The following is a 21,204-nucleotide window of genomic DNA, read 5'->3' as shown; positions in this document are numbered from 1 at the left end:
ATCGCATCTTAGGACTACGAATAGAGGTTTACTAGTAAAGGGACCAGTTAAAACAACTAACATAAGAGAGAAAAGTGTGAAGGGAGATGATCTTCACAACCGCAAGGAATGGTTGCTAGGAGTCGGCCTCCATTGCTGCCGGGTTCACACCGCTACTGCAACTTGTCTGCCGAAGAGGAGGTTGTACATCGTCATCAGCATGACTATGAAATGATGAGGATGGCCGCTGCTCCTCTTTTTTTGGCTTTCAAGAGGCTCGAAACAAAACATTTTACACCAAAAAACTTCATAAGCCATAATATTCAACTTCCACGTAGTAATTAAAGCAATAACCCTCTAATTATTGAAAATCTTCTTTTGCGTTTCAGGTTAATTATTTCAATACTTCTATTGACCTAAAACATTCATCCATGTTGTTCCCGTCTTAGCACACATAACATAAAAGTTTACAAGGACAAAAAATAAACTAAAGGATTCTAATTTATACCTGTATCAAGCTGCCTTGTAAGGATGCACAATGCGATATTGGCCCAGATTTTCTCCCATTAGGCTAAAATAAGTTTTTCTATGTGTAAGATAACTATGAATTAGGATCATGAACAGTCGAAACCAAAACTATTCACAAGCTCACCAACTAAAAACGACACCATATTATTGCTTTTTCATGCCTTAAACAAGCGTAGCGAAAGGGAAGCTGATTATTTAAGTGTCTACCATCCACATAAATGAAGCAAATTAAATGAGCGTTCACATTATTTGAAGCCCGCACAAACAACAATTAACAAGAAATCAAAAGGAATGGTATGAACCAAGCAAAATAAAGATGAAGCAAACTTATGGCTACTTTTTAACGAAGTTTATTTATTTCAGTCAATTTTCAGTGTATAGCCTTTACAACCATAGCATCACATTACTTCCGCATTAAACATGAAGAAACAATATATATCTATAACTTCACATATTAAATGCCAAGCTTGGCTTTTGTTCCAAGTGAAACGCATGCTTTCATCTTACATTTCTTGCAAAGTCTGTTCATCAGACCATCTTTCCAACGTTTCTTAATTTAAACTCCTCAATCCTCAACATTTCTTAATTCTCCAACTCAACCTATTCTCTAAATTAAGGTGGTTAAAGACCATGAAGATTTCTCCATAGAACCTGTTTTCTGAATTTTACTACAGGTCAATGAATCTTGGGTAGTTATGATGTGTTTCTAACGTAATTACTTGACCCAATTATGCTAGCTCAAGGCAAACTCTTCCGTCCAACCTCTAAGACTACAACTTATTTATTTATCTCCCACACTTAAGGTTCTTAGCTCTCTGGAATATATAAATCATTATGTTATCTAGTAATTAATGAGCATGAACACTGGAAGCCATGTGTATTTCTTAACCATATATGCATTGAAAAGTAAGAAGTCTTGTTATTCTAGCTTCCTTATGTTTACATTACCCACGCTAAATCACCAAATTAAATATACTATTCCATCACTGGTAATTGAAACTGTAATTACTAGTACACTTACCTCTGTATCACCATATGTGGGGCAGCTACAGCATGGGCATCTTCCATTTCACTGTCACTCTTAAGAAATCTTGCTCGCTGCACAAAAAGATGAAGAAAATATAAAAGGGAAGAAAAAGATATGATTGTAAGATGACACATATAGTAACTGTTAACATGATTAGTTGCGATTTTGTAATCTGATTAATTATAGGAACTAGATCAAATATTATTTTGTAATCTGATTATTGCCTATTCAAATCAAATCTCGAATAGGCAATAATTATGAGAATCTGATCAATTTAGAAGTCATATCAAATCTTGTACAAAATTACTACACTTTCTTAGAATAGGATTGTTACTTATTCAGAGCTCTGCCTATTCAGAGCTCTGCCTATATATTTCCTCCTACAAGGAGAAGAATACTAATGAAAAATTCAGCCAGTATACATTATTTTTTTCTATATGGTATCAGAGCATAATTAATCAAACACAAATCCCTTATTACATGACGAACCTCAACCCCATTGTCCCCGTTCCATAAAATAGCCAAACATCACCCATTATTATTCACCAAGACAATTCTGCATTCCCTACCAGCATCATATTAGATGAAAACAATTATCCATTATGGTCTCAACTAATAGAGATGCACATTGGTGCTCATAACAAAACCGGATATCTCATTGGCGCAACAAAAAAACCTGAACCCGAAGATCCTATGTTTGCAACATGGATCACCGAAAGTCAAAAGGTGAAAAGTTGGCTCATTGATTTAATGAGTCCGTTACTGATGCAATGATTTATTCGCCTATCCACAGCCAAGGAAATGTGGGAGGTTGTGTCGAAGACCTTCTATGATGGCTCAAATGAAACTCATCTGTTTGAATTAAATCAAAAATCTTTCTCTATCAAACAAGAGGGAAGGCCTGTGTCCACTTACTACAATGAACTAGTGGCTCTTTTTCAAGAAATTGATCACATAACTGCCTCTCAAGGAGAGACAGTCGAATGAGTGGTCCAACTGCATTCAATAATGCATTGACTTCGTGTTCATATATTTGTGAGTGGTCTTGACTCTGAGTTTGAGCAAGTCCGCGGAGAAATATTACACAAAGATCCAAAACTAGACTTGGAGAGTACATACGCATGCATAAGGAGGGAGTTTAAATAGAGACAAACCATGGGGAACTATCGAACAACCAGTGAGCACTCTGTGCACTCTACCATGTTTACAAACCAACCCCATCAAGGACCAGCTTCTGGAACAATGAAGAATTGAAATAATTCATCTGCTGGAAAATACACAGGCCTCGTTTGTGGGCATTGTGGTGAATCGGGACACTTAAAACAGAGGTGTTATGAGATCATTGGTTATCCTGAATGTTGGGATTTCTCAAAGAAAACAAGGAAGAAAATTGCAGGAAAAGCCATGATGACCACGGCTGAAGTTCATATTACTGGTGCTGATAAACTACCTGCTGCTGATAACTTGTCGCCTACTGTTAATGTTGCTCACTCTAGCAGCACTAGTAAGGCAAATACATTCTCTGCAATTACTAAGGATAATAATTGGATAATTGATACAGGTGCATCAGATCACATGGTTAGAGACATTGGTCAGCTACAATCCCTCCACTCTTCCACACATTCTTTTATTTCTACAGCTAACGGGAGTACCTCCCCTACTGTTGGGGAAGGCACTGTCATCTTGACTAAAAAAATCATGTTGAACTCAATTCTAGTTGTCCCATCCCTTGAACATAATTTGTTGTCAGTTGACCAAATTACTTCTGCTCTTAATTTTACAGTAACCTTTTGGTCGTTATTTTATGTGTTTCAGGACATTCTGACCCGAAAGATTCTTGGTTATGGTGTTAAACATGACAAACTCTATTATTTAGAACTTATAAAAAATGGAGGACAGAGATTCGGCCAAGCATATCAAACTAGAAGTTCAGATACAAATCGAGGCAAAATATGGTTATGGCACCGACGATTAGGACATCTTTTCTTTGGATATCTTAGAAAATTACAACCGCATCTTTTTAACGTAGTTCATGATTCCGAGTTTCATTACAATATTTGTGAAATTGCTAAAAGCCATCGTATTACTTATTTACCAAGTTTGAATAAAAGTTTAGAACCTTTTGTCGTTATACATTCTGATGTATGGGTCCTGCAAGAATTTCTACCATATCAAAAGCCCGTTATTTTGTCACATTTATCGATGAATGTACTAGAATGACTTGGATGTCTTTACTACACAAAAAAAGTGATGTTTTTCTAGCATTTCAGGAGTTTCATCGTATGGTGGGGACTCAATATCAGAAACAGATTCGTAGTTGGCAAACTGATAATGCTATGGAATTCTTGGATACCTCTGTTCAGAAGTATCTTCATCACTATGGAATTCGGCATCAAATTTCATGTACTTATACTCCACAATAGAATGGGTTGGCCGAACGAAAAAATAGGTAAATTTTAGAAGTGGTTTGTGCCTCTCTCTTTAGCATGCACATGCCTCGGTACTACTAGGGAGAAGATGCAAAGTCTGCTGTGTATCTGATCAATCAAACACCTTCTCGAGTGATAAATTTTCAGACACCTCAATAGCGGATGCAATCCTTATTGTCCACCCCGCACCTTCCAAACCTTGAGCCTAGAGTGTTTGGGTGTACTGCTTATGTTCACATTCCAAAGGTGTTACGAACTAAACTTGATCCATGTGCCACTCGATGTGTTTTTGTGGGATATTCAGACTTATAGAAAGGGTACAGATGCTATGATCCTCACACTAAAAAATTACATATCACATTGGATGTCTCCTTTCGTGAGACTGAACCTTTTTATTCAAAAGAAGGTTCCTCTTAGGGGGAGCAATCCAGCACTAAACATTTGCTACAAGAGAGTGACGGGAATGAATTTATTGAGGTGGAACACATGATTGAACAGCTTGGGAACAATGGCACCGATGAGGGGTCACGAGGCAGAAGCACTGATGAGGAGTCACCACTAAATATAGAGTTGCCTTTGTTAGCACCATCAACCAATGAATCTTCTTAGAATGCTGAATCCCAGGTACTCCTACAGCCTATATCTGACTAGTCAAATGTAATTACTAATATCTCTTATGCCTAGGATGTTCACCCTACTACTACAACCCCATGATGTTCCCAAAGATCAAACAAGGGTATCCCGAAGAAACAGTATGAACCCGATCATAGAGTCAATAACCAATATCCAATCAACAATTATGTCTCTAACCATAGGTTGTCTGAATCATATGCACTCATTGTTAATCAATTATCCAATATATCCATTTTTAGTAATGTGCAGGAAGCTTTGACAGATCCAGCTTGGGCCAAGGCAATAAATGAAGAAATGCAAACTTTGCAAAAGAACTCTACTTGGGAACTTGTCTCCCTACCCGAAGGAAAGAAAACAATTGGGTGTCGATGGGTGCTCAATGTGAAACTTAAAACCGATGGCAGCATTGACAGGTATAAAGCCCGGTTGGTTGCAAAGGGGTATACACAAAAATACAGCGTGGATTATCAAGAGACTTTTGCACCGGTTGCCAAGCTGGACACAATTCATATTCTTGTATCTATAGCAGCCAGTTGGGAGTGGCCTTTGAAACAGTTTGATGTTAAAAATGCATTCCTCAATGGGGAGTTAGAAGAAGAAGTGTATATGGACTTGCCATTGGGTGTGCAGTGTAATTTTGAAACCAGGAGCAAAGTCTGTCATTTGAAGAAATCTCTATATGGGTTGAAACAATCTCCTAGAGCTTGGTTTGGGCGGTTCTCATCTACAATGACAACATTCAATTATAAACAGAGTAATGCAGACCATACTCTGTTTATAAAGCACCAAAACAGGAAGGTAACAACCGTCATTGTTTACGTGGATGACATGGTGCTAACAAGTGATGATCCAGAGGAGATGAAGCTATTACAGGAACATTTAGCTGCTGCATTCAAAATGAAAAACCTTGGGCAACTCAGATACTTCTTAGGCATTGAAGTCGCCAGATCAGCTCACGGGATTTCTATGTCATAACGCAAATATGTGTTTGATCTGCTAACAGAGACTGACATGCTTGCTTGCAAACCAGCATCAACCCTTATGGACATCAATCACAAGCTCAGTGTATTTCCTAATCAGGTTCCAATAGACATGGGCCACTATCAACAATTGGTTGGTCAACTGATTTATTTATCCCATACAAGACCGGACATCGTCTATGCTGTCAGTGTCGTAAGTCAATTTATGTATGCACCCAGCGAAGAACATTTGCATGCCGTGAATAGAATTTTACAATACTTAAAGGGTACCCAGGCAAAGGTTTATTATTCTCAAAACATGGAGTCTCTAGCATTGAGGGTATATCGATGCTGATTAGGCAGGGGATCAAACAATTAGAAAATCTACATCAGGCTACTTCACTTTTGTCAATGGAAATCTAGTTACATGGCGTAGCAAGAAGCAAAAAGTGGTGGCCCGGTCGAGTGCGGAGGTAGAATTTCGAGGTATGGCTCATGGGGTATGTAAATTATTATGGATTCAGAGGGTCTTGGCAGAATTAGGGATTCATTATACGGACCTGATGACTCTATACTGTGATAATAAGGTGGCCATTTCCATTGCGTATAATCCTGTTCAACATGATCGCACAAAGCATGTTGAAATTGATCGTCACTTTATCAAAGAAAAATTAGATCAGAAACTCATAGAATTTCCCTTCGTTTAGTCAGCATATTAGTTAGCTGATATTCTTACCAAGGCTGTTTCAGGACCGGCATTTCAGTGAGTAATTACCAAGTTGGGCATGACTGATATCTATGCTCCAACTTGAGGTGGAGTGTTGACATGATTAGTTGCGATTCTGTAATATGATTAACTATAGGAACTAGATCAAATATTATTTTGTAATCTAATTATTGCCTATTCAAATCAAATCTTGAATAGGCAATAATTATGAGAATCTGATCAATTTAGAAGTCATATCAAATCTTGTACAAAATTACTATACTTTCTTAGAATAGGATTGTTACCTATTCAGAGCTGTGCCTATTCAAGGCACTGCCTATTCAGAACTCTGCCTATATATTTCCTCCTACAAGGAGAAGAATACTAATAAAAAATTTCAGCCAATATACATTATTGTTTTTTATAGTAACCATTGAAATTCATCATCAAAACTCTGTTGACATGAATTGTGGGGGCAGAGAAAGGGTGGTTGAGCAACAACAGCAACAGGTAGCAGCAGAATAGCTAAAGACAAAAGGAGAAAAAGAAAAACTCCCAATCCATGCTTGCAGTGGATTTGAAAAGTCTATCTAAGAATGATCCGTCAGCTGAAACTAAAATGTTAAACAATAAATAATTACAGTTATAGTATGTGGAAATTTGGTTAGTTCCTCATTGTTGAGATTTGGAGTTTCCTCTTCCGATAATAGGTTGTTATCGTCTTTCTCCTAGAACTTGATAGTGGGTTGGTATTGTTTTCTCCAAAAACCCAATAATAAACTCTTAGGGTCCTTTGCATTTGTATCCTAAAGAAGCTTTTCATTATGTTTTTTCATCTCATGGGAGAGACTTTGAAAAGAGGCTTACTAACGGCTCTTCGATGATGGTACGACTCACTTACTGCACTTTTCTTTCTCCTCGTATCAGAAAAATGATCATCTTCTAGGCGAGGTATTTAATTGCCTTTCTCACCAAGTAGCTGAGATTCGTCTTGAATTCTCTTGCAATCAATGAAGGTGTCTACAAGGGCCTTTCTGGACCACTCATGCACTAAATTAGACTCTCAAACTCCTTCGGGTAGATGTGTAGGTCATCAGTTTGTTAGATGCGAGACAACTCCTCATCATTATCCATTACTTAATGTGACAACCTAGCCAATAGCTTTTTTTTTTATCAAAATCCTTCCATCTAATGATCTTCTCAATCCACTATCATCATAGATTGGCCTCCCCTTTAAGAAGGAAGGTGGCGTAACTGACCATGTCTTCCTTTTTAAATCTCTTGAAGAATTGGTTTGCTCGACATAAATTACATCCGTGGTTTGGTGGGGTGTTTTCTATTAGGATTGTTTGCAGCCTATTCTTATGTAGAAGAAGCCCCCCACCCCCTGATCCTGGTTTCGAGTCAAATTGCCAAGAGAAAGAAGACCTTTAGCTAGAATCCGTGTTTTTGTTGCGTCTTTTTAGACTCTTTATGATCACCTCCTCTTGGTGACTAATTCGTTGGTGGACATCATGCAATACAATGCTTCATTTTGTTGAAAACACCAATGATAAATATATAAGTAAGGAAATTTCTAAAATTAATTTTGTTCCAACACAACCTGTAAAAATAAAATAATATAAATATCATAGATGATATTGAATTGAAAAAATTTAAAATAAATATCACTGGTCAAATGACAAGTTAAAATTTTTAAAACCTGATTAACTCGTATACTTTATACTTTTTTATTTTTATATTTGATAGTTTACTAATATAATATATATATTATATATATATATATATATATTATATATATATGTTTTGAATCCAAAGTTTTTAATAGTGGACTTTCTATTGGATTTCTTTAATGCAATTAAAAAAATACTTCGTTTATTTGATGAAGGAAAGGGGGAGGTAATTAAAATTTAATGATGGTATAGAGCATGAAAATTAGATTTAATATTGGGTGTGCTATCACATCTACATTCTATGCTGTAAATCCATCTCTAAATATAAATTTATAAAAATTAAAAATATAAAAATAAATATTTATAATAACCATAAAAAATTAGTTTAATCTAATATATCTAGTCTGCACAGATAAAAATAAACCAAATAGCTTGGGTATATAAATTATAAAATATAAAAAATCATATAATTATCAATGACCCAATTATATATATAGATCCGTGGATTTTAGCATCTATTAATTGACTTGCAAGTATACTTTTACAGTCACTTATTCATAATCAAGTCCATTATTCATGACGGCGGGCTCCAATTCAAACTACCTCCAGCCCATTTTATATGAGACTCAGAAGCTGAAGCCACTTTGGTTTTAAAATGGGCTTTAAGCCTACAACTCTTTATACGTATCAAGCATCTTTCATAGCCATCCTAAAGAAGAAGGGTTTATACCTGTCTCCTTTTTACTAAAGAAAACCAGAGACAGGCAGCACACCCGCACGCACAGAAAGCAAAAACCAAACGAATCACAGACACTGAAAGGGAGTGAGTGAGGGAGAGAGGATGGAGCTTGCAATAAAAAACCCTATTGCCCTAACAACACAAAACTTCTTAAAACCAAAACCAAAACCAAAGGTGAAAGCTTTGAGGGTTTTCAGTGTTAAATGCACAGCTTCTCTTTCTTCCTTGGATGGTGCTGCCACTGGTCAACCTCTCTCCTTGCTTACTTACCTTTTACCTTTTTCATATTACTTTTTCTGGGATTATTCTATATTGTTGATTTGTTGTTTTAATCGAGAGTAACGTAGGGATTATGTGCATGAAAATGTGAAAACTTTGAGGTCTTTTTTGGTTTTAAAGGAGTGGTTGAAAGGCCCTGGAAAACTTCAGATGCTAGATTAGTACTTGAAGATGGTTCAGTTTGGAGGGCAAAGTCATTTGGTGCTAGAGGAACTCAAGTTGGTGAAGTTGTCTTCAATACTTCTTTGACAGGGTAAGATTTCTTCATGTTCTTTGTAAAGAAATGAATTTTAATTTTCTTTGTTTGGCCTTTTTTATGGTATTATGTCCATTTATCATGTGGAGTAGTTTACTTAATTGAGTCAGTAGAAATAACATTGATGTAATCCAGTTTTTGTTACAACGGAGAGTTTCCCTCATTTCAAATTATTAAGTTTGGAACATTTAAAAGTGGGACCACTCCAGATTTGTATAGTTAGATTAGAATTGACATGTTCACCTTAATATCGAGCTGAGCTTGGATATCCACTTTTTGATAACAAGTCACCCTAGGAATGCTATTCAGCCCATACAATTCAATGCCTGAGGCACATTAAGGGACAGACAAGGGCATTTTACAATTGATGCAGAGACATTAAGCAAAGGTATATATGATGCCAATTTGAAGGCCATTCAAATGGAAAAGGCTGACTAGTTTAAGTCTTAAATAGTTTTGTAAACACTTCGCCGTTGTATGTCAATTCAAAGTTTTTTTCCTAAAATTGATGCAGCATTACCATGGTGGCGTCAAGCCAATTGTATCCTATTGAAGTGAAACATGTCTCATATTTATTCACATTATAGGTATCAAGAAATCCTTACGGATCCTAGTTATGCGGGGCAGTTTGTTCTTATGACAAACCCACATATTGGGAACACTGGGGTAAATTTTGGTAGGTGAAACAGCCTACAATTCTTCGCATAGTGTATCATCTTTTTGCTACTGGCAATCTGATTCCGATGCCTTGCATGTTAGATGATGAGGAATCAAGGCAGTGTTTCCTTGCTGGTCTTGTGATCAGAAGCTTAAGTATCAGGTGCTGTTTCTTCATTTGCTGCTTTCTAATCTGCTTCATCTTCATTTGACATATCCAATCAGCTTCTGCTTATTATGTTTGTAAACTGTCTAATAACTGGATTCAGCACATCGAATTGGAGGTGCACCAAAGCCCTTGGTGATTACTTGCTAGAAAGGAACATCATGGGAATATGTAAGTTAAATTTCAGTTTGTTGATGCTCTGTTTGTTATTTAATGTCCTGCTTTTTTTTTTCAATAGATTTTAACCTCTGCATTTGATGCTGTTTCAATACACAACAGATGATGTTGACACCCGTGCGATTACCCGCAGATTGAGGCAAGATGGAAGCCTTGTTGGTGTTCTAACCACTGAAGAATCGAAGACAGATGAGGAACTTTTGGAAATGTCTCGCTCATGGGACATTGTAGGTAAAAGAATCAGTTTACTTGATGGATACGGTTGTGAGTATTACAGAACATTGGCGGTTCTCACTTTGCTGATTCAATTTTCAGGAATTGATTTGATAAGTGGTGTCACTTGCACTGCCCCTTATGAATGGGTTGACAAAACAGATCCAGAGTGGGACTTTAACTGCGAGGGAAGAGGAGGGATTTACCATGTTAGTATGACTTGCCTTAGTTTGATTTCAGTTGAATATCTTTACTTACAACTTGCTCTTACTCTTTTTCATGCTTATTCTTGGATTGAAGGTCATTGCATATGATTTTGGGATCAAGCATAATATACTCAGACGCTTATCGTCTTATGGATGTAAAATCACTGTGGTCCCTTCAAATTGGCCAGCATCAGAAACTCTAAATATGAAACCAGATGGAGTTCTTTTCAGCAATGGACCTGGAGACCCTTCTGCAGTTCCTTATGCTGTTAAAACAGTCAAAGAATTGCTGGGAAAGGTCCCTGTTTTTGGAATTTGTATGGGCCATCAGTTGCTTGGCCAGGCATTAGGTGGTAAAACCTTTAAGATGAAGTTTGGCCACCATGGAGGAAACCATCCTGTTCGTAACCTTGTTGCAAACCGTGTAGAGATCAGTGCCCAGGTGAGTTTTTCAATGGTAACCCGTTTAAATGAATTTTCAGTATTTGAATAGGTGAATTCATGAAAACATCAAAAGCAGGTTCAAATTTTACAAATTGCCAACCCTAATCCATCAGATATCGACTGGTTAAAGATGATGATGTTAACCCCCTAATTAGATTTTCAACTCAATGTTAATCATGAGAATCCTCAAAGTATGAAGTTAAAAAGGGGATAGTCATGTTTTACAATGATTGAATTAGAATATAGTAGTTAAGATTGTATGTGCATAGTTGAATTCATGCAGGAAATGCTCTCCTTTTTTTCCTGTTCTAGTCACTTTCTAACATGCAATGGTTGATGTGGCAGAATCACAACTATGCAGTTGACCCTGCATCACTTCCCAAAGGTGTGGAAGTGACACACATTAATCTTAATGATGGAAGCTGTGCTGGTCTTGCTTTTCCGGCGCTAAATGTCATGTCTCTTCAATATCACCCAGAGGCATCACCAGGACCTCATGATTCAGATTCTGGTAATCAAAGTCCTTTTCTTATCTTTACTTGTTCCTTTTTTTTTATTTCCATTTTCTGCACTTCTATGCACACCATAAAATCACTTTTCACTATATAGCTGATACAGAATTACATCCACAAATAGCTATTGTCATTGTCAAGTGGTTCCATTATACAACAGCTGAAAGGGAGAGGGAGAGCACAACGCAAAACAGAGTCCTTTCCTTGCTTCATTTTAGCTTTCCCCTCTGCGCACAAGTGGAGCTGGGTGGTGTTTGTCATTTTTCTTGTTGTTGATGATGATGCATAGTTGCTTCTTGAACTTCATCATCGTTTTCGCCTCTGTTTATATATTGGATTTCTTGCACATGCATGTTAACCTAGAGTTTTCTCGCTGCAGTTTTCGGAGAATTCATCGAGTTAATGAAGAAAGTCAAACAAAAGGCATAAGCAGATATATCTGTTACTGTAAAGAAAAGGTGGTGATAAATCTCAGGGTTGTCTTACTCTCAGTTTTGTTGACTTGTACGAAATAGTTGGGATAATTTATGTATCAACATTTTTGTTTTTTGACTATATAAGAAGTTCCAATGGATCGAACATACCATGTAATTTGTCCTATATTAATTATGTCCTTTTTCTTTTTTTGGTTGAACAGGATGTTCAATGAACTCTGGGCTGCACAATGGATAGTTTAATAGTCTTTTCCCGATTTCTAAAGAGAAATGAAGGACATGAAAATCTTTTTAATGAAATCAACACGAACAGAGAGAACACGCGTGCCTGTAATTTATGCAATTTTCTGGTAATTAATTTAATGTCTCCGTTGTTAAAAACCATTGGTAAAATGGACAATTACTCATTTTCAAATCTTCACCCTTCTTAGAGTTAGAACCTGAAATCTTGAAGTAGAAATTTTAAGTTTTAATCATTAGAAAACGCAAGGAAAGGTCCATTACTTTCATTCTACTACCTTCATCAATTTTTATTAAAAAAGTATATTTTCCTCAAATATGTAAGTTCTTTACCTTTTGTGATTACTGTACATTCACCACTGAAACTTGCAAGTTCTGTGTAAAATAAAGCCAGATAAGTAGATTCTGCATAATTTATGATCTATCTCTACAAAACAACGACTTATCTGGTTTCTCCCCTATTCACAAATCAAAATCAACTAGCCATGGAACCTGAAGCCTTCATAAAGATTTCTACTTCTTAAGAAATGTCAACACAACTGCATGTATATCTAAGGGTGCTAATAACGTGGAGAAAAAATCAGTGTTTGTTTAGTCGTTGCCAGAACAAGAAAAGGCAAAGAAAAGTCATGATGAACAAGGATATCTATCCAGATATTCAAGCAGCAAAACAATGAGCTTGCTTGCATAAACATGAAAGAGAATAAGAAGAAAAATCTGTTTTCGTATTGATGGTTACAATAAAATCATGAGCCTACGTTGGCAGGCCAGATTGGACAAAACTTTTGCTGGAAAAAACTTTACAGACTGTTTGTCACTGACATTTCTCAGACTCGTCCATTTTTTTTGGTCTAAAATCTGGTTTTCGGTCTGGGGGGAGAAATTTTTTCTTGCTGTCATGTGCTTTCACAACGAAACAAGATGGACAATAAATGATTTAGAGAGGATATAACCTGCAATGCAAGGATCAAGAACAGATAGAGATCATTGCAAGTAAATATTCATGTGATAGGACAAACTCAGCGATGGAGATTTGGTCAAGATTGCTTCCTTAAAGTTAAACTCAGGAAAAAGATCCCTAAATGGAGCTTGGTAAGAAGGTAAAAAGGGTAAAACTTGTCCTTAAATTTTCGTAAGAACTTAAATCCATATATGAGGTGGATGTGTCTTTTTTCTAATATAGATTTCTCTGAAATTATTAACAATCTTAGACAAAAATTGGAAATTGTTTTGACAGAGACAAGCCTGCCTACGTGTAATGTTTGCAACAGACTTGTAATGAGGCCATAGAAGAAAGTTAGCAGTCTCAAATTTGCTTCACTCGAAAACACGTTATTATCAAGCCAATTTTCTAGTTTGATGTGAAGCTTAAGATTATGAACCTTGTAGCATCTGCTCAAAACCTGAACAGCGATATCTGCAAGGATTAAGAATGGAGTCTCGCCTGCTTCTATGTCAAGGATTCTCTTTTAGTGATCAAGAAGTTCATAGACATCCTAAAGTTCTGAAATCTGAAGGTTGAAAATCTATTTATGTTTACATATATCATACTTTGATCAAAGAAGAAGATAATGTAAAAAGTCATAACATTGCTTAAGCAGAGCAGTCGATAAGCTGATGAAATTTGGTCGTGATCTAACAAAATAAAAAACGTTGATTAGTTCCATGCATAAACAAAACTTAAAATAAACTAGAAAATAAAGTGATTTATTTTTTCTGTACAAAGAGAAATTAATTTTAGTCACCAGTAACATCTATTCATCTGCACAGCCCAGAACATCATCTAATACAGTTTTTAAGTAGCATAAATTAAACTAGAGCTCTCTGTGATAATTCAGCAAAGAACATATCATTTCTTGTTGAATGATTTGATTATCCTACAAATATGAGAAAATGATCATTGCATGCACTTAAGTTATAAAGACATTTCAAAATGAGTAATTCAACTAAAACAAGCATCTTAGCAGAAAAAAAAATGTTGTTTTCTTTAGAGTACCTTTGCCCAGAGCGAGCAGGTATTTGGCAAAGCCTGCAATTTCGAGAAAACGAAAGACACGACAAACTGGGGGCACATAAGATTTGAGCTAGCTTAAGATACCAAAACAAACTAGATTATATATATAAATTGACGTCGTTAGTTGTAATGCCTTTCTATTCAACTGAAGTTAAATCATGGTTTGCAATATTTCATCCTCCTCCTTTCAAATTGAAAAAGCTAATCATCTTACAGAAAACAACCATTTCTTTTCAGTGCTGTCAATGATCCTGTAGTCAATAAACTCACTTTCCAATGCAGTCAAAGATTTCTTTGACAAAGAACCTGTAATAAATAATTAAAAAGAAATGTAAATTTTTTTTTGCCAGCATGTTTTGTTGTTTAAAATTAAATACGTAAATATCCCAAGCTCATCATCCCCCAATTGAAGCTCGAATCCAAACCTCGAAACTTTTCTACTTTCTAAACAACTGGGATGGTTCTAAATGACTAAAACAGTGGTCAAAGATCCTTATCTCAAATCTGAAGCAGAGAACACTCCATATCAAATAGTTTCAGATACCTGGTCAACTGGCTTGGTAACCAAAATGAGCCGATGTAATTATAGCAGAAGTCGAGGGCAAAGGCTTCTCTACATCCGGTTTCTCATTTTGATTATGATCTTGCGAATCTTTTAATCTTTCATTATAAGCTAGTTTTTCAAATTCTTACTGCTTTTCTGTATTCAAAACCTAAAACGACAGCAGTTTTTAATTATAGAGATATGTCACTTTCCCCCTTCATTAAGGGACCGCTCATACATGAAGATTCACTAGAAGCCCTCGCTAGCAATATGGCAAAGGTCTTCACTCAACCATCGATTATCAATTCTATCAATAATATATTTTATATGACATTATTTGTATGTTAGGAGGTTACCATCTGTAAATAAATGCCCCACTTTAAAAGATGTTTTGCGCAGATTTCCAAATCATTAACTCGCTAATGAAACTAGGTAGCTTCTAAACAAATAGATAACCAACAATGCATTCCAATCATCACCAAATTGATTATGACAGACAAGATGAATGCTTACTATTTTCTTTATTAATAATTTATACAAATTTAATACTGTCTGGCATGCACATTTGCTCATGGGCACAAATTGTATGAAGAATGGCATTTAATCCTAAGAAACTTGTCCAGGAACATTTGTTCTCTTTTTATTCCCCTCTGTAACTTGGTTTCCGCTTTTCAGCAAACGCTGCCAAGCCTTCCAAACGATCTTTTGTGTTCAAGAGCTGTTCATAGCACTCTTCTTCCAATTCCAAAGCTGATGGTAAATCTATCTCAAGCCCCTCATTGATGGCCTTTTTTGCCATCCTAATTGCTATTGGACCCTGACAAGAGTACAGACGTGTCAAAGTGAACTTCCAACAAACTGATAGTACTAAGCATCAAAATGACTTCAGGTTTTTGAAATGCTGTGCATATGGTCACCATCAAGTCATTCAGTCTCCAAAGCTAACAACAGGTTTCCGCAGAGTGCAGAGTTGCACTGTTATTCTGTGCTAAATAATTTTCTGTGAGAAAAATCCTTAAGGTTTACATTTTGTACCTTCTGAATAATCTCCCGAGCAATTTCAAGTGCTTTTGAATGAGCTTCACCAGCAGGGACAGAGTAATTGACAAGCCCTGCAACATAACACACCTTCATTGCTAAATATGAATCAAAGAAAGAAAAAAAAAAGATTCAAAGCGGCTACCAGCTAAACATACCCATTGACATGGCCTCTCTGCCATTAATCTTGCGTCCAGTAAATATAAGTTCCTTTGCTAGTGATTTTCCAACCAACCTAGGAAGTCTTTGTGTCCCACCTGCACTGTTAGGACCAAAGATTCCATAAGAGGATGATCTATCACTAAATGGCCAATTTCCAATGAAACTTGAGAAGGTTTCAAGCACAATGATGTCTGTTAAAAATTGTTACATATCAGAAGTCCATTCCATGTACAATTCATCATCAATGATAGATAAGAAAAATTACATTGTAGAATATAAGTGCTGTAACAATAAGTTGAGGAGACAGTACAATACATCCATGTTTATCTATAAGGAAAACAAGAGCAGTCAAATAAAAAATGCAAAGAACTTGCAATTCCAAGTAATTAACTACCAATGACAAGCCAAATTTAGCAAATACCCAGGAATTATGGCAAGTCCTGTTTCTGGCAAGCCCAATACTGCATCCTCTCCTGAATCGTTGATATGGGGTAAGATGAGGTAGGAATCATATTTTGAGTATCAAGATACAATAATACAAAAGAAAATATTTTACAGAAGCAAATGTATGAATAACTCTGCAACTACCACATATGCGAAGATCACACGATAAAGCCATTTCAAGTCCACCACCTAATGCTGCTCCTTCAATAACAGCAACAGTAGGAACATTGAATGCCTGCATTGACAGAAACATGTTGCTCATTATGTTGTTAAGGAGGAGATAGAAATTGGGACAAATGCTCTGACATAAAGACATCTTATAATAAACGCATGGATCTTAGAATTGCCCTTGGGCTATAGTTCAGGAAACAAGTTTTCAAGGAGTTGGCTACTTGCAAAATTCAAAACTTAAAACAAAAGGTCAGAGATAGAATTATAAAGAAAAGATATTAGAATTCATGCAAAACCAAAGAACTAGAATTTGAATGACATGTACACAATTCATCTACGGATATGGAACCCACCCCTTTAGAGCAGTCTCACAAACATATTCACACATCACCGTATCTAAAATGTTCGAGTAACAAAAAAAAATAACTTCTAGAAAAGATATGGACAATCATAAGGACCCACCTCTATGAGTGAGAATGTAGATCGCAATGAGTTCACAAAATCTTGAACTTCAGATGGAGTCATTGTCTTGCGCTCCTGCCAATCCAATCAAAGACAGATCTGTCAAGTATCATTCACCACCAAGTATAAGTGCAGACTTGCAGTCCCCGAGAGGAAATATTATCAATACTGTCATCCTTACAAGAGAAAAATAAATACCTAGCAGAAAGGGAAAATAAGAACAAAAAAAAATCACAAAAACCTGAATGTGCTTCTGAACACGGAGAATATAGCCACAGCCCACAGGTGAGTTTAGAGTGTCTCAAAATTAAAGTCTATCAATATGAAAGCTCATAAACGAGATCAAGTTCTTATCGTCACTTGTAATGAACACGACTTCCAACTGATTTTTTTTATATATATAAAATCATGGTTGAGTATTCAAGTCACCCACCCTTATTTTCAACCTTCTAGCCCCAATAGCATTTTTTTTTAGAAAAACAATAGATTGAACACCATCTCCAGGTGGACCTATATAAGTATAGGTATAAAATGCAGAAATACCAATAAAGATGCAAGTAAAACTTTGCCAAGGTAGCAACTTAGTTAGGGTATCACTGCCATAAATGTGTTCAACCAAAAAAGTGTAGGAAGAGAAAGATATTGGTGATTAATGATTATTTGACATCAATAAAGTAACACGTAAAGAGAAAACAGGGAATCTAACAACCCAACTAGACATTAAGATTAGAATTTAGAAACTCAAAGAGATTGAAAAGCCTTCTGCTGTTCAAAGCAAGTTGCTTTTCATGAAGTCTCTTTCTTTTGGGATATTGTGATGAGCCCTTTTGTGACATTGAAAAGTATTTAACAAATAAAATCCCCAACTACTGAGAAAAAGAGAAAAATCAAAGACCGAAGAGAGAATGCATTACCTTCAAATCAGCACCAGCACAGAAAACCTTCGGAACCGAACTGCAAATCAAAACAACCTGCGCAGAGACGTCGCTTTCAATTGTTTCAAAAGCATTGCGTAACCCTCTTAACATTTCCTTGCCAATTGAATTTTTCGCTGCAGGCCTATCCAAATTAACCTCGACAATCCCTGTTTTAACAACAAAAGTGTTCACTTTTTTAACAATCTAAAAACTTGTCAGAAACAAAAAACAGCACAGCACCAAACACTAACGCAGAGAGTTTAAGTTGGGATTTTACCAGAATCCGAATCTGACAATCTTCGAAGCCTGACTGATTCAGAGGACAGGGAGTCCAAGATGAGGAGGGTTCTATGGGTTTGGTACTGGTGACCGTTGCTGTAAACGTGAGGATTCGGAAAGTAAAAGGATCTCGACTTTTTAATACAGTAATGACCCAGTGATCTTGTTAGAGCAGGGAAAGTACCCATTTCCTTGTTTCTTTGATTTTGGAAAGATTTAGACAAATTTTTGTGCGAGTAACTTGGACGGGAATAATAGTTTTATATTAATTCTACCTTATCCATGAATTAAAAAGCTCGTCAATCAATCATATAGGGTTATAATCTCATCTTCTTGTGAATTCGACGAGATTAAGTTCGAATACTCATCTATCATATAATATTTAAACATAATGAACATGGTTAAGTTTGATCAACATTAAAAAAAAATAAAAAAAAATACTAATAATTAGGCTGGTTGATTTTCTTTCTTAGACGTAGACATTCAATTTGTTGAGTTTTCCAACATAATTGTAAATCAAAATTCCCTAGTCAATAAATCATATAAAAAATAAAATTATATATATATATTAAAAAAATTAAATTTGATATGATTAATAAATAATATAATTTTTTTTTAATTTTTTAAAAGTATTTTTCATCTAAAATAAAAATAAAATACTTTTCTAAAAACAGATAAATTTTTTTACTAGAAAATAATTTATTTGAAATCAATTTTCATTACCAAACATACTTAAAATATGTTTTTATTCACACCATTATCAACATCTATCCTTTTTAATTGTCAATGGTACCCCCCCACACACGTAACAAAATCATTTCAGTGGACATTGGATAATGTCCTTATATCTTATGTTTATTGCCACGTAGATGGTTTGTTTTTTCATCCTTTAAATTGGTTGTTAAATGAATGATTTTTTTTTTCATCATTAATATGAATATTTGTATTGAGATTAATTTTATAAATTTTAAAATTAATGGTTATATAAATTTTTAATAATTTTAAAATTTTTAAAATTTGAATTGATAATTTTTTAAAAAATAAATTTAAAATCTAACTAGTTATATTCTTTAAAATTGTTAAATGAAGGGTGATAATTAAATGATGATTAGCGTGATTCTATAATTAACAAAAAAAAATTTAAATATCATGAATATTTTTTAATGACAATTCTAATATAATATAAAAAAGAAAAGTACAGGTTTTTATAATTAATGGTACCTATATTATGCTCTTCGTCGATCCTTATTTTACGACTTTAAAACCGCCTCTTTAATTCTGAAGGAATACTTTTTATAACCATAAACAAAATTAAAAAAAAAAATGCAAGCCCCTTTTTCTTATCTTTTGCATAGCTAATCATCTGACTTTCTTGTGATAGGATATAAATTTACAAAAATCATCTAATAATTTGAAATGAATTACATTTTTCTTTTTATACTGTTATAAATTATGTTTTACATCCTAGATCATGTAAGAGAAGATAAAATAAAATATATTATTAAGAATATAAAATATCATTGAATGTATAAACTACATAATAAAAAAAAATATAATTTATAAAAATATAAAATTCAAATCAAACTATAATTTTTTATATATATAGTTATTCGAATTAAAAACTATCCTACCACCATCCTAGTTATACCTTAAGGTTGGATTTGGAAACGCGAGCCAACTTGTATTTTTAATAAATTTAATGTTTTTTTTATATATTTTGAATTGCTTTAATGTATCGATCTTAAAAATAATTTTTAAAAAATAAAAAATATATATTTTAATGTATTTCGGTATAAAAAATATTTTAAAAAATAAACACAACTATATTTTTAAATAAACAATTAATTCTTTCTAAAAAAGATGTCATTTGACTAATGCCAAGGTTGATATCGATACGACGATACCCATGCCGCTTTTCTATTATAATTTTATGTTTGTGTTGCTTGTTTTCAAGAAAATTGGAGATGAGAAATAAATGTTTAGAATTTATTTATTTTGGTTTAATTTATGAATTTTGAAAGAGATTGAATTGTTTTCATCTAGTTTATATATTTGATATATTAAACTAGAACACAGTGGAAAAGAAAAGGGAAAAAATGGTTCAACTCTTACTTATTTATTTTATCCTTCTTTATTATCGGTTTAAATTAAGGATCATTAAAATGATATTTTAGTGTGCAGTGCTGTCTTGGGAAAAAAGAATATTTTGCTAAACCTAATTTTAAACCGAAACCGTTATTAGCACTCTAAATAGTTTAATCACAGGTTATTTAATTTGTATTATGCCTTGGGTTGTATATTGTTTTCAATACAAAAATTGGATATACAAGCTTTACCGATGTGCTTTTTTAAAATAAAAAAAATAAGTGTAAATTAAAAAGTTCATTCAAATATTTTTATTAAAAAAAATCAAGCATCATCTGCGCATAAATAAATAAATAAAATTTATTAAGGATAATTAAAAATAAAACTGAAAAAATTAAAAGATAAATATAGATCAAGATATTTGATTTCACAATATAAAATATTTACTTGATTATATTTACTGAATTTGTTTATTAAAATCAAATTGAAATTCAATTAAACAATAATAAAAATAGAAACACACATTAAATCAATTGAATAAAACAAAAGGAAAAAATATTATGCAAAACTACACCCATTAGAAATATCATCAAAGAATAAGTATTTTTTATTATCTTTAAAAATAAACCTCATCTAAATAAAATATAAAATAAATATTTATAAATAAATTTGAATAATATCTTCAAAAATTAAATACAAAATAATTAATAAAAAACCTCTAACACTGAACATTGCCACATACGTTGTCCAAAGAGTGCGTGTGGCGTCGACGCACGTGCTAATAACTTTTTTTATATAAATATTTTATATCATTTAAATACAAAAATGCCC

General features: G+C 34.3%; 2 protein-coding genes across 3 annotated transcripts; one reads left to right on the top strand and one right to left on the bottom strand.

The window, feature by feature from the left end:
* The first annotated feature begins 8,649 nt into the window (after positions 1 to 8,649).
* Positions 8,650 to 12,355, top strand: LOC118039043 (carbamoyl phosphate synthase small chain, chloroplastic). Of its 2 annotated transcripts, XM_035045610.2 has the most exons (11): positions 8,650 to 8,917; positions 9,073 to 9,205; positions 9,796 to 9,884; positions 9,968 to 10,028; positions 10,135 to 10,202; positions 10,311 to 10,439; positions 10,524 to 10,630; positions 10,722 to 11,069; positions 11,417 to 11,582; positions 11,963 to 12,041; positions 12,221 to 12,355. In XM_035045610.2, the coding sequence occupies exons 1-10, from the start codon at positions 8,776 to 8,778 to the stop codon at positions 12,010 to 12,012; spliced, it is 1,293 nt and encodes a 430-aa protein (XP_034901501.1). In that variant the 5' UTR covers positions 8,650 to 8,775; the 3' UTR covers positions 12,013 to 12,041; positions 12,221 to 12,355. The 2 variants fall into 2 exon arrangements, with proteins under 2 accessions (XP_034901501.1, XP_034901500.1); XM_035045609.2 differs by lacking the exon at positions 12,221 to 12,355 and having other exon boundaries at positions 11,963 to 12,202.
* A 2,947-nt stretch (positions 12,356 to 15,302) lies between these two features.
* LOC118039160 (probable enoyl-CoA hydratase 2, mitochondrial) lies at positions 15,303 to 18,646 on the bottom strand. Its single transcript, XM_035045771.2, has 8 exons — positions 18,287 to 18,646; positions 18,007 to 18,176; positions 17,093 to 17,167; positions 16,604 to 16,694; positions 16,437 to 16,488; positions 16,012 to 16,115; positions 15,851 to 15,927; positions 15,303 to 15,632 (listed from the first exon to the last, which is right to left on the bottom strand). The coding sequence occupies exons 1-8, from the start codon at positions 18,474 to 18,476 to the stop codon at positions 15,456 to 15,458; spliced, it is 936 nt and encodes a 311-aa protein (XP_034901662.1). The 5' UTR covers positions 18,477 to 18,646; the 3' UTR covers positions 15,303 to 15,455.
* Between the last annotated feature and the right edge of the window lie 2,558 nt (positions 18,647 to 21,204).

This window comes from Populus alba, chromosome 1 (genome assembly GCF_005239225.2).
Source record: "Populus alba chromosome 1, ASM523922v2, whole genome shotgun sequence".
Lineage (NCBI taxonomy): Eukaryota > Viridiplantae > Streptophyta > Magnoliopsida > Malpighiales > Salicaceae > Populus > Populus alba.
Note: the sequence above shows the minus strand (reverse complement) of the source record. Positions and strands in the feature narration are given on the sequence as shown.

Bases quoted from the DNA above. Each gene is read 5' to 3' on its own strand.
- LOC118039160 (XM_035045771.2), bottom strand. From the start codon at position 18,476: ATGGGTACTTTCCCTGCTCTAACAAGATCACTGGGTCATTACTGTATT. The intron at 18,177-18,286 runs GTAAAATCCCAA...TTGTTAAAACAG, and splicing joins ATTGTCAGATTCGGATTCTG to GGATTGTCGAGGTTAATTTG. The intron at 16,695-17,092 runs GTGGGTCCTTAT...CTGTCAATGCAG, and splicing joins CTACATTCTCACTCATAGAG to GCATTCAATGTTCCTACTGT.
- LOC118039043 (XM_035045610.2), top strand. From the start codon at position 8,776: ATGGAGCTTGCAATAAAAAACCCTATTGCCCTAACAACACAAAACTTC. The intron at 10,029-10,134 runs GTGCTGTTTCTT...AACTGGATTCAG, and splicing joins ATCAGAAGCTTAAGTATCAG to CACATCGAATTGGAGGTGCA. The intron at 10,440-10,523 runs GTAAAAGAATCA...TTCAATTTTCAG, and splicing joins TCGCTCATGGGACATTGTAG to GAATTGATTTGATAAGTGGT.